The following is a 12,086-nucleotide window of genomic DNA, read 5'->3' as shown; positions in this document are numbered from 1 at the left end:
GCCAGGGCTATGGCAGCACAGGACATGTAGACACAGCCCCCCAGGCCACCACCATTCCCTGCTGGGATTTGGGGAAATTCGTCTAGCTGGCTGAGGAATTTTCCAGAAGGCCAGAGAGTCCAGGCAGGAAGAGTTCAGACCAGAGTCAGACCCATCAGCAAGGGACCTTGTGCAGGGTCCTGGGAGGCCAGTTTAATGCACAACTGGGTTCCCTTCGAGGTAAGCACGCAGGGAGGTACACCATCACTCAGCAGCTCCTGCTCAGTGGAGCACCTTAGCGGCAGGCAACGTGGTTTCCAGCGTGTGCCTTTTCCTCTTCGTGGGATCCCAGAAGCAGCCAAGAACCCCTGCCCAGACTGCCGGCTCTTCGGGGAGAGCGGCCTCCCAGACAGGGACCTCACCCAACTTGGCAGGTCCACTTCCATTTGGAAACAAGAACTCCAGGCCCTCAGCTGGTGACACACTCTGAAGGACGCAAGCCCCAATCCCTTCTCTTCAGCCAGTCTGAGGCAAGAATGGGGTCACCCTGAGAGCCTCAGGCACGGCTTGTATTCTTTGAGGGGCCCTGAGGGGCTTGGAGAAGGAGTGCTTGGGCTGCCTGTGCCTTCCACCTGGGAAGCAGGCAGCGCTTCCCTTCCTGCTTCAAAAGGCAGAGGGGAAAGCTGGGAGGAACTCCAGGCCAAGAGGCTGGAGGTAGCCAGACTGTGGGAAAAGCCAAGAGTCCAGAAGTAAAGTGAGGCTGGAGGGGAGAAGGGGAGGGGACTGAGTCATGGGACGGAGCTTCCTGGGGACGAGGCCAGAGGACACAGCCAGTGAGCATTTGTTTCCAGACCACCTTGGTCCCATCTTCTTCTCACAAGACCTCTAAGCTGGTCCTGGGAATAGCGTCTGACACCAAACCCATCCTGCGTGAGAGAGATCCTTTCAGTAACTTTTGTTTTGATATAATTTCAAACTTACAGAAAAGTTGCAAGAATAGTACAAAGACCTCCTTTATACCTTTTCCCGGTATCACCTAACTGGAAGGGATAGCATGCTGCCCCATTGCCTTTATCCTTTGTGCATCCTCTCTCACTCTGCATATCTCTTTTCCAACTCATATGAAAGAAAGCCGCAGATGTGATAGGCTTTTACCCATAAATTCCTGAATCATAATTTCTACAAACAAAGACATTCATTAGAAAAATAGCATGGATATAAGGTTTTTATCTCATCTCCAGGCCATGTTCAAATTTCACCAATTGTCCCAGGTTTTTAGCTTAATTTTATTTTCCTTCTGGATGTTTTTTTTTTTAATCACATAGCAAATACGTGAATCCAATCTCCTTGTAAAACATTACAAAGAAGGCCAAAGCCATCCTCTTTGAACACCACGCTCAGTCCCAGTCCCTCTCACCTTAAAAGGCATGATAGCATAACAGGTGAGAGCAGGAGGTCTCTGCCACTTGCTGGCTGCGTGGCTTTGAGCAAGTTCCTTAAACTTTCTGTGTTTCTGCCATCTGATAATAGTAACGATGTCATAGTTACTACATAGTTGTGAGTATTAAATGAGTTCATCCCAGTAAAGCTCTTAGAATAGTGCCTGGCGCATAGTTAAGTAATCAATAGATGTCAGCTATTCTTATTGTCCCATTTGACCTCACTCTGTGGGGATGACCCAAGGAAGTGCAAGAAGCAAACGCTGGGCCTGCCAATGACTTCCACGGGGCAGCCCAGCCGAGCAGCGCAGGGGGACACCCTCCCCCCGTTAACTGAGCGAGTGATGGGGACTCAAGAATCCATCAAGGTTACATGCACCCCAATGTTCATAGCCGCACTGTTTCCAATAGCCAAGACATGGAAGCAGCCATAAACAGATGAATGGATAAAGAAGATGTGGTACATATATACAATGGAATACTACTCAGCCATAAAAAGGAATGAAATAATGCCATTTGCAGCAACATGGATGGACCTAGAGATGATCATACTAAGTGAAGTAAGCAGACAGAGAAAGACAAATACCATATGATATCACTTATATATGGAATCTAAAATATGATACAAATGAACTTATTTACGAAACAGAAACAGACTCACAGACGTAGAAAACAAACAGGTTGCCAAAGGGGAAAGGGGTGGGGGAGGGATAAATTAGGAGTTTGGGATCAGCAGATACACACTGCTATATATAAAATAGATAACAAGGTCCTACTGGTATAGCACAAGGAACTATATTCAATATCTTGTAATAAGCCATAATGGAAAAGAATATTTTTAAAAGAATATATATATATATATATATATGTGTGTGTGTGTGTGTGTGTGTGAATCACTTTGCTGTGCACCAGAAACTAACACAACATTATAAATCAACTATACTTCAATTAAAAAAAAAAAAGAATTCATCAAGGTCAGGCTTCCACGATAGAACTTTTGTGCGTTGCCAGTGTTGCCACCTGCACCTCTGGAGAGTCCGGACAGTCCCGAGAGCAGAGGTGGTGTCCCAGGGACGGGGTGGGGGGGGGGATGAGAACAGATGCACACCAACCGCAGAGGTGGGGAATTTTCCAAGCCAGGTCTTCAGGAGCCTGTGGTGGGAGGGAGACTTCTGGAAGCACCACAGATCCTCCTGGAGGCATCGCAAAAGGGGTCTGGCACTCGGCGGAGTTTTGCTTGGTCCTCCAGGCTCCTCGTCCTGGTGATTCTGACATTTCTTCTCCCTAGTAAGTGAGGAGGAGCACGGCAGAAGAATGGGGATGTGGTGAGGTCTACCAAAGCTCCCTCTAGGGCACAATCCCCACCAGGCGAGCACCTGCCCTCACACAAGATGCCTGCTTGGGGCGGCATGGTGAGTAAGGTGTGGCTCCTGAAAGATCAAGTCCTTGGGTGGCAGCATGATTGCGGGGGGTTGGGAGAGCACATTAGAAAGCAGCCTGGGTAGGAATGTTGTCACAAACCCTGCTGGCTGACTAGCCTAGGACAGGTCACTTCACCTCTCTGAACCTCTGCTCCATTCTACAAAATGCGTACAGCAACCTCTGGCTCCCCGGGAGGCTTAAAGGTTTAAAGAAGATTGTGTGTACGAAAGCAAGGGCTTGCCAAGTGGAAGCTATTATTATTTACTGGTTCCCAGGCACTGCTGCGGACAGGATGACAGGAAGGTCATTGTGCTTGGTGGCAGGGCTTGGGTCCTGAACTACTCTCCAGCCCACTCCATCCCCCTGCTTTCATACATACCCTCTTTTCCAACCAGACTGCCTGCTCCTGGGCTGACAAGCTCTTCCTCGCTACCTGGCCTTGGCACCTGCTGGTCCCATGGCCTGACTTGCCTTGTCTCCCTTTGCCACCTGACAGATGGCAGCAACATCCTCCTTCCCTGGTCCCCAAAAGAATGAGCACCCCCATAGCTTGGGGGCTCAGTCCCACGGGCCTGGACTTCTGAGGTCCCAGCCCATGGCCCCAGCACTTGGAAAGGACTTGCCTCCCTGTAGGGCTCAGAGCTGCAGGGAAGAGGACAGAGGAAGGGGCACTTCCCAGTCCCCGGGCATCCCTGTGACTTAAGCTCTCTTGCTCTTGTGAAATCCACAGCCGGCAGAAGGAAGCGCAGAGTCCCAGCAGTGTCTGGGGCAGACGCACACCCTCTTCGTGGGGTTAGGACTCTTCATTTTGTGTAAGAAAGGCTCTGTCCCAGTCTGGGCCACCACCTGAGACCCACGGAAAGCTTGGGCCTCGCTGAGCCTGCCCCCCTGACAGCTGGGGGCTAGCAGCCTAGTCTAAGGGGCTTTGGGAACAGGGCTCCCAGGGGCATTCGGAGAAGCTGCGAGAGAGGCTGTGAAACACTGAGAGGATGGAAGAAGAGGAAGTGGCCCCCTTCCCTGGCTGGCCTGACAGACAGCTGTGGAGGCCCTCCTTCCTGTGAGGGACCGGGCCCAGGGCACAGACCTTCAAGCCTCCCATCTCCCCAAACCACAGCCCAGAGGTGTGAAAGACAGAAAAAAAAAACAGGGGGAGGGGTGGCAGAGAAGAGACAGGTGCACATTTCACACCTTGACCACAGGTGGGGCTCGGAGCAGCTTCACTCTGACTAACTTCCTTCTGAAGCTTCCCCACTTGGTGTCTCGGGAGGCCAGAAGCAGAAGGGTACAGCTACCGGAACTTAGGGTGCAGGCTCCTGGCTAGGTGGGTCTTCCCCAGGGCTGGGCCTGCTTGGAAGCTGGTCTGGGGACTGCTTGGGATAGGAGAGGGCCGAGTTAGCGGGCCAGACAAGGTTCTTGTCTCGGCACCTTCTGAGGCATGTGAGCTGTGAAAGACAGCAGTGGCCAACTGCGGACCTGAACTTCTGTGGCCTTGGGAGGGGCTGGTCTGGAAAGTTACTAGAAGGGGAGGAAACTGCTGCTCGCTGGGTTCTTTACCCTGTGCCATATATATCGTTTACAGTTCACGGAGCAGCCCTGACACAGGTGGACTAGCTTTATCCCTACTTTTCAAATGAGAGAACCAAGGCAGAGAGGTAAAATGATTCGCCTAAGGTGACACAGTGGGGCAGCCAGAGGATTCGGCCAGGACTGGCCAAACCCTCCCAGCTAAGGCATGGCAGCCTTCCCGAAGGATCCGTCCTCCAGCCAAGTCCACAGGGCAGCACACTCCGTCCCAGGGCTCCCCTGACATGGAAGGGCTCCCAGGGACTCTGGGTTTGTGGCCAGTATCCCTCATACTCAGCATTCTCAGATATGCTTCTACTAAGGGCTGAGCCCTGTGTGGAGACCTCACAGCCCTGGTCATCTCAGATGACCTGTTTTACAAATTTATTTATTTTTGGCTGCGTTGGGTCTTCGTTGCTGCGCGCGGGCTTTCTCTAGTTGCGGCAAGCGGGGTCTACTCTTCGTTGCGGTGTGCAGGCTTCTCGTTGCAGTGGCTTCTCTTGTCGCGAAGCATGGACTCTAGGCGCACGGGCTTCAGTAGTTGCGGTGCGTGGGCTCAGTACTCGTGGCTCACGGGCTTAGTTGCTCTGCGGCATGTGGGATCTTCCCGGACCAGGGCTCGAACCACTGGTGGCGCAGTGGTTGAGAATCTGCCTGCCAATGCAGGGGATTCTCAACTACTGTGCCACCAGGGAAGCCCTCAGATCATCTTATAACACCCCTGCTGAGACCAGCTCAAAAACGGTTATGTCATAGGTCCAAGGTCACACATCTCGAACAGGGTGGAGTCAGGGATGGAGCCAGACAAATTCAGCATTTTTCCCATTCTTCCCACTGCATCATGGCCACACCGGGAGCAGCGGGAACAGTCCGCCCCACAGCCCAGGCTGGCCTCTCAGGATATGGCCCAGTGCAGAAAGGAAAGCTCTCTGCTCCTTTCCAACACTCTTAGCTGACCTCCTCTCATTTCTCCTTTCCAGCAACCCAGGAAGGTGGGGATCTTGGTCCCCATGTGGCAAATGAGGAGACTTGGACACACGAAGGAGACCGGAGGTCCCTAAACTTAGAAATTTCACATGTATCTGGAGGACCCACACTGGGTTGTCAACTCCTGCTAACACAAGATGCTACTGTCACCAACATTTCATAAAGAGAAGATCCTTTTAATACCAAAAAGGGGATAAAGGCCATAACTGCAGAATACAAGAACCTCCTTTAAGTTGAACAAATAGAGCTTTTTGTTTTCCTCCTTTCTCTCACATGTAGAAAGCCCAGTGAATGGAAACTCTTCATGGACCAGCATCGGAAGCTGTGCTCCTGGCTCCCACCTGTCTTCCTCCACCTGCAGGCAAGTCACCTGCCAAGTCCTACCTATCCTAACTGCTGTGGCTTCTGGAATCCTCCCAGGCCCCTCCACTTGTGCTGCTCCTGACCTCCTCCAAGCCCTTAGTTCCCTCTGGCCTGGATTCTGCAGGTGACAAACTGCTTAGAGCAAGGACAGTCACATCTTCTGGCCACAGGAGGCGGGGAAGGACCTCGCTGCCTCACAAGTGTGTGTTTTGTCCATTAAGTTTGAGCTGAATTCAAGACCCAAGCCTGGAGGCTCAGGTGACGCATTCTGGCTGAAAACTGGACCCCAATGCCATAGCCTCAGTCCCTCTCTCTCTCTCTCTCTCTCTCTCTCTCTCTCTGCTTTTCACCTATGAGGAGAGAGGGAAACTGCTTGGGAGAGGCAAGGGGCTGCCTTTTCCCTCTGATAATGAGAGCAGGGCAACAGGGAGATCCCCATGTAGTCTTCCCCAACCCTATTCCCCTTCTCCTCACTCCAGAAGCAACTGCTCTCATGGATGTGTGGTGTGTCCAGTCCCTACTTTAAACTTCTAGGACAAATAGCTGTATCCAAAACAACACGGTATTGTTTTGTGTGTGTGGCTTTTCTAATTTACCTAAGTGGTGTCGAACTATACACAGTATTCCCTAACTTGCCTCTTCCACCATTGGTCATTGGCTCTTCTAGATGTGTCCATGTTAAAATATATAGCTTTTAGTTCATTTGTTTTTAACTGTGTGAATATATCATTGTTTATCCATTCGAAAGCAACCGAAGGCAGTGTGAGGAGTGGTAAAAGGAGAGTCAGACAGCTGTGGGTTCAATCGTAGCACCTACCCTTGCTTGTTATGTCTGGCGAAGGCCTTTCCCCCTTCTGGATTAGCCATGGGGATGCCGCCCACCCCCCCCCCCGCCCCTACAAGGGATTTGTGTGGTTGGAATGAGGCAGTGTCAGAGGAAACGCCTAAAGCAACACCCAGCACACAGCAAGTTCATTACTAGCAGTTCCCTTTCCTTGCCCCAGTTGCTTAGCAGGGAGGGGCAATAGTAAAGGACTAGAATTAGTGCGATGGATTGCTTTCAAATATTTTCATTTTTTAAGAAGGTTCATCTCCTCTATAGAGTTAACACGTTTAGCTATCCAGTCCACAATCGTGCGAGAGCAACTCCAGCCCAGGACGGATGAGCAGCAGTTCTTACCCCTGCCCTTGCCAGCTGCCCTGCTTCTCCTTCAGACCTCTCCCCTCAAAGCACCTGCCCCTGCCCTTCCCTCGGCCCCAGGCTTTCTGGTCCCAGGCTTGTGTTCAACTCCCAGAGCAGCTTCGCCGGGCCAGCGGGATGTTGGGGTAGGCACCCCGTGGCCTTGGGTCTAGGGAGTTCTGGTATAGATCACCCCTTGGAAGAGGCTGCTGCCGAGAACCGCGTGAAACCCTGACTTCCTCTGTGTAGCGCAGGTTCCCGACCACAAGCACCAAAGCAGAGGGGCAGGCAGCACACGGCCAGGCAGCCAGAGTACCAGCCCAGCCATGGTCCCCGAGGTAAGTGCCGCTGTCCAGCCAGGCCAGACCACAGCTCCAAGTGGAGAGCCTAGGACACTAGGGGAACGTCAGGACTGGCCCACAAGCCAGGGCCACCAGAGGGTTGGGTGAATAGGTAGAGAATGCAGGGGTTGTGTAGAAGGAGCACTCTGGACCGGGAATTGGGAAACCACCTTGGCCACTGACTTGTGAATGACCACAGGCGAGACCCCTCCCCTTTCTGGCTTTGGTGCCTCATCCGCGAAACGCATGAGGTTGAGGCTCACCCCTCACGGTCCCCAAGGCTCCCTTCAGCTCTGACTTGGAACTTTGATCTTCCATGCCGGACTGAATTGGCCCCTGGGAGGCCCTCAGCTATGGGGTGGTTTGCAGGGGAAGGGGGTAAGGAATGTTTCTAATAGAGCTTGCTGGGCAAGTCCCCGGCGGGTGGCAGGCTTCAGTGTAGGGGAGGGGAAGGACAGGGGCAGAAAGCATGTGTTTGGGGGCTGCAGTGATTTGTAGAGGGGCCCCATGGGGTGGGGGGCAGGAAGTTGGAGTCCCCAGACAAGGGCTGAGGGAAGAGGAGGGCCAGTGACTGGGAGAGGGGACGGCGGATAGGCGCCAGGGGACCAAGGTGGTGGAACTAGGCATGGCCAGGACACTGAGGACCATAAGCCATGAAGGAAGGGCAAGCAGAGAGAAGAGGGGGCCGGGAGGGCTCTGGGCACAAGATGGAAGCTCTCCCTCCAGTCCACAGTCCCTGGGCCGATGGGATGACTCAGAAGGGAGAGAGAGAAGCAGCCTTCGAGAAGGGAAGTTACCAGCCCAGCACCCAGGCCGGGCACCGGGAGCTCAGAGGGCGTGGTTTCAGAGGAAAGGCAGGACAGTTTACAGGGTACAGCCCGGGCCTCCGGGCCTGCCTTACAGAGGAGTTGCTTCGAGAAAGCCTCCTCAGACTAAATCTTGAAGGAGTGATGTTTTTTAATTGAAGTGTAGTTGATTTACAATGTTTCAGGTGTACAGCAAAGTGATTCAGTTATGCTTACATATATATCTATTCTTTTTCAGATTCTTTTCCATTATAGATAACCTGCAAGATATTGAATATAGTTCCCTGTGCCCTACCGTAGGCCCTTGCTGTTTATCTATTTTACATGTCATAGTGTGTATCTGTTAATCTCAAATTCCTAATCGAAGGAGTGACTTTTAAGGCCTTCACAGGCTCTGTGCCCTCCCTCCCTCCACAGATGAGTGAACGCCAAGAGTTCCAAGCCTCGGAGCTTGCCTTCCTCCTGGAAAACTCTTCCTATGACTACGGAGAAAACGAGAGTGACTCCTGCTGCGCCTCCCCACCCTGCCCGCAGGACTTCAGCCTCAACTTCGACCGGGCCTTCCTGCCCGTCCTCTACAGCCTCCTCTTCATGATGGGGCTGCTGGGCAATGGCGCCGTGGCGGCCGTGCTGCTGAGCCAGCGGGCGGTCCTGAGCAGCACCGACACCTTCCTGCTGCACTTGGCCGTGGCTGACGCACTGCTGGTGCTGACGCTCCCGCTCTGGGCGGTGGACGCAGCCGTCGAGTGGGTCTTCGGCTCTGGCCTCTGCAAAGTGGCGGGTGCCCTCTTCAACATCAACTTCTACGCAGGGGCCCTCCTGCTGGCCTGCATCAGCTTCGATAGGTACCTGAGCATCGTGCACGCCACCCAGCTCTACCGCCGGGGTCCCCCGACCCGCGTGGCCATCACCTGTGTGGCGGTCTGGGGGCTCTGTCTGCTCTTTGCACTCCCGGACTTCATCTTCCTGTCCGCCCACCACGACAAGCGCCTCAACGCCACCCACTGCCAGTACAGCTTCCCGCAGGTGGGCCGCACGGCCCTGCGCATTCTGCAGCTGGTCGCTGGTTTCCTGCTGCCGCTGCTGGTCATGGCCTATTGCTATGCCCGCATCCTGGCTGTGCTGCTGGTCTCCAGGGGCCAGCGGCGGCTCAGAGCCATGAGGCTGGTGGTGGTGGTGGTGGTGGCCTTTGCCCTCTGCTGGACCCCCTACCACCTGGTGGTGCTGGTGGACACCCTCATGGACCTGGGGGCCGTGGCCCGCAACTGTGGCCGAGAAAGCAGTGTGGACGTGGCCAAGTCGGTCACATCGGGCATGGGCTACATGCACTGCTGCCTCAACCCTCTGCTCTATGCCTTTGTGGGTGTCAAGTTCCGAGAGCGGATGTGGATGCTACTCATGCGCCTGGGCTGCCCCAACCAGAGGGGCCACCAGCGGCAGCCTCCGGCTTCCCGCCGGGATTCATCCTGGTCTGAGACCACAGAGGCCTCCTACTCAGGCTTGTGAGGCTTGGGATGGGGGATCCCCCTTTCCCACGCAGCCCGACTCCCCCATTCCAGGCTCCTCCCTCGCTCACTCCCCAGACACACACTCCTTGGAGTCCCCGATGGCCCTGGTACTGCTGGGTCTCCCAGGGAGCCACCCTCCTGGCTCTGGGGGCTGCCCCATCACTGCTCCTTAGCTGCGCAGACCCCATCCCGCCGCTTCAGAGGTGGCTGCCTTCAGGCCCTTCTTACCTTGGCCGCTCGGAACCCCACCACCCTCCTAATTCAGTAACTAGGCCTCAACCTTCCCCGTATGCAGGGAGCATGAGGCAAACAGCATAACGGCAGCGGCCTTGGCCGGGCCTCCTGTTCCGCAGTGACTATGGCTGTGGTTCCCGAGACCTCTGTGTTTGCTCACTTTGATTTTTATGTCTAAAACTCTGCTTCAAACTTTTCAATAAACAAGCTAATCAGGACCCAGGGTGTGTTAGCGCATCATTGCAGCCAGCCCTGCCCAGGCTCTGGGGATGCACTTCCTGCTTCTCCTTGTCTGGCCCTGGGTCTGTGCCAAACAATGCTGCCTCTGTCTCTGTCTCCCCTCCTCTCTGCCCTCCTGGGCACACCTGTCCCTCACAGGGAAGCACCCAGGGACATGGGTGCAGGGTAGGCAGTTAGCCAACCCGCCGGCTAGACACTGTCTAGGCATAACTTGGGGAAAGGGCCTTCAGACATAAATAAGACATAGTCCCTGCACTACAGAAGCTTAGGCCAGCAAGGAAAATGTATAGGTGACAATACCAAGCAGTCTATGCCACGAGGCAAATATGCAGCACATGTTCAGAGCACTGCGGCTGGAGCCATTTGGGAAGCCTTCTTGAAGACAGAGAAATGAGTAAGAACTTAAGGGGCAAGTAGTATTTCCAAGGGCAAAGAGAAGGAAAGATGGTATTTCCAGGCAGATGGGAGGGCAGCAGCAAAGGCGGGAAGGCTGGAAACAGCAATGCTTATTGGAGGAATGATAACTGGTCCCAACTGGCTAGAATTAAGGGTTCAGGTAGAGAAAGGGTGTGAAAGACTGAAAGTTAGTTTGGGATCAGGTGAGGGTATCATAGGTTACAAGGCTGTAGTGGTCATTCATGTTAGAGGTGACGCAGGCTCTTACTAAAGAGATACAAGTGGGACTGGAAAAAAAGGAGATCGGACGACTTGGCAGTCATTAGCACATAGGCCACCTGGAGGCATGTGTGGGCTGCAGGGAGCATCTTCCCATGGCTATAGCTGGGGTGGAAGTGAGTGGGGGAAGTGACCAGGGCTACTGAGGTAAGGCAGAGGGCTGGACCCTCCCTTTGCAGGGGTGGAACCACTGCATTGTCAGTTCTCCCTAATGAAGTCAGCAATGGGCCATGATCCAGTTTCACAGGCCAGCTGGGCTTTGCTAAGATTGCAGATGTGGCTGGAGGTGGGACTGCAGAAGAGGGACCCAAGGATTTAGCTGCGGGAGCGCGTACCACCCTGTGTACATACCCGATCCCATCTATATCTGTGCTTAGGCTTCAGTTTGTGGCCACTGAAAGAACACTCTCAGCATCCGCAAAATGAAGGAAGGATGGAAGGCAGATGACAGAATCACACATCCTGCCTATAAAAAAGTATCAGTGATGCTAGACTAGTAAAGATGTTTGAGGCAGGCTGAATAACAAGTCCCCAAATGTCCACACTCTAATCCCTAGACCTTGTGAATATGTTAATACGTTACCTCACATGGCAAAAGGGAATTGAGGCTGCTAATCAGCTGACTTTAAAATAAGATTTTCCTGGATTATCTGGGTGAGCCCAGTGTTATCACAAGGGTCCTTGAAAGTGAAAGAGGGAGGCAGAAGGGGAGATGATAGTCAGAGAAAAGAGATGTCACTGGCTTTGAAGATGGAGGAAGGGGGCCACAAACCAAGGAATGCAAGCAGCCCCTAGAAGGTGGAAAGAGAAGGAAATTGATTCCCCCGCCCAGGGCCTCCAGAGAGGAATGCGGCCCTGCCCACTCCTTGATTTTAGACTTACGAGGTCTGCGCGCCAGACTTCTGACCTCCCGAGCTGTAAGATAATACATTTGTGTTGTTTTAAGTCACTAAGCTTGTGGTAATCTGCTTTGGCAGACTGTTTTGGCAGAAAGAGAAAACAAATACAACGCTGATTCCAGTCTATATCCCAGACAGCTCCCAAAAGTGGGGAGGTTGTTGAAGTGCTTGTGGGCAGTCACAAAAATCCAAGAGAAACCCTAAACGGAGGCTGTTCTTCCAGACACATCCTGGAGAGCTTGAGAGGTCCGGGGTCTTAGACAAAGACCCAAGGGTTTGTTCTGCTCTGGACATGGGTTGTCAATGAACAGACTTTGCTAACAAGTGAGCTGCAGAAAACATTTGTTTATTTTTATTTTATGAACAGTTACATTGTTCAGGTGGCTTCATACAATGTCAAGAGCAGCTAAACTCATGAAACATGTCTGTATTTCACTTCCAGGTAGGTGT

The 12,086-nt window shown here is 53.2% G+C and overlaps 1 protein-coding gene across 1 annotated transcript; it reads left to right on the top strand.

Annotated features, from left to right (window-relative positions):
* Positions 1-7,134: 7,134 nt before the first annotated feature.
* Positions 7,135-10,040, top strand: CXCR3 (C-X-C motif chemokine receptor 3). Its single transcript, XM_065900977.1, has 2 exons — positions 7,135-7,271; positions 8,498-10,040. The coding sequence occupies exons 1-2, from the start codon at positions 7,260-7,262 to the stop codon at positions 9,584-9,586; spliced, it is 1,101 nt and encodes a 366-aa protein (XP_065757049.1). The 5' UTR covers positions 7,135-7,259; the 3' UTR covers positions 9,587-10,040.
* The last annotated feature ends 2,046 nt before the right edge of the window (positions 10,041-12,086 follow it).

The sequence above is a fragment of the Phocoena phocoena genome, chromosome X (assembly GCF_963924675.1).
Source record: "Phocoena phocoena chromosome X, mPhoPho1.1, whole genome shotgun sequence".
Classification (NCBI taxonomy): domain Eukaryota; kingdom Metazoa; phylum Chordata; class Mammalia; order Artiodactyla; family Phocoenidae; genus Phocoena; species Phocoena phocoena.
The sequence above is the reverse complement of the archived record's forward strand: the minus strand, read 5'-3'. Positions and strand labels throughout refer to the sequence as shown.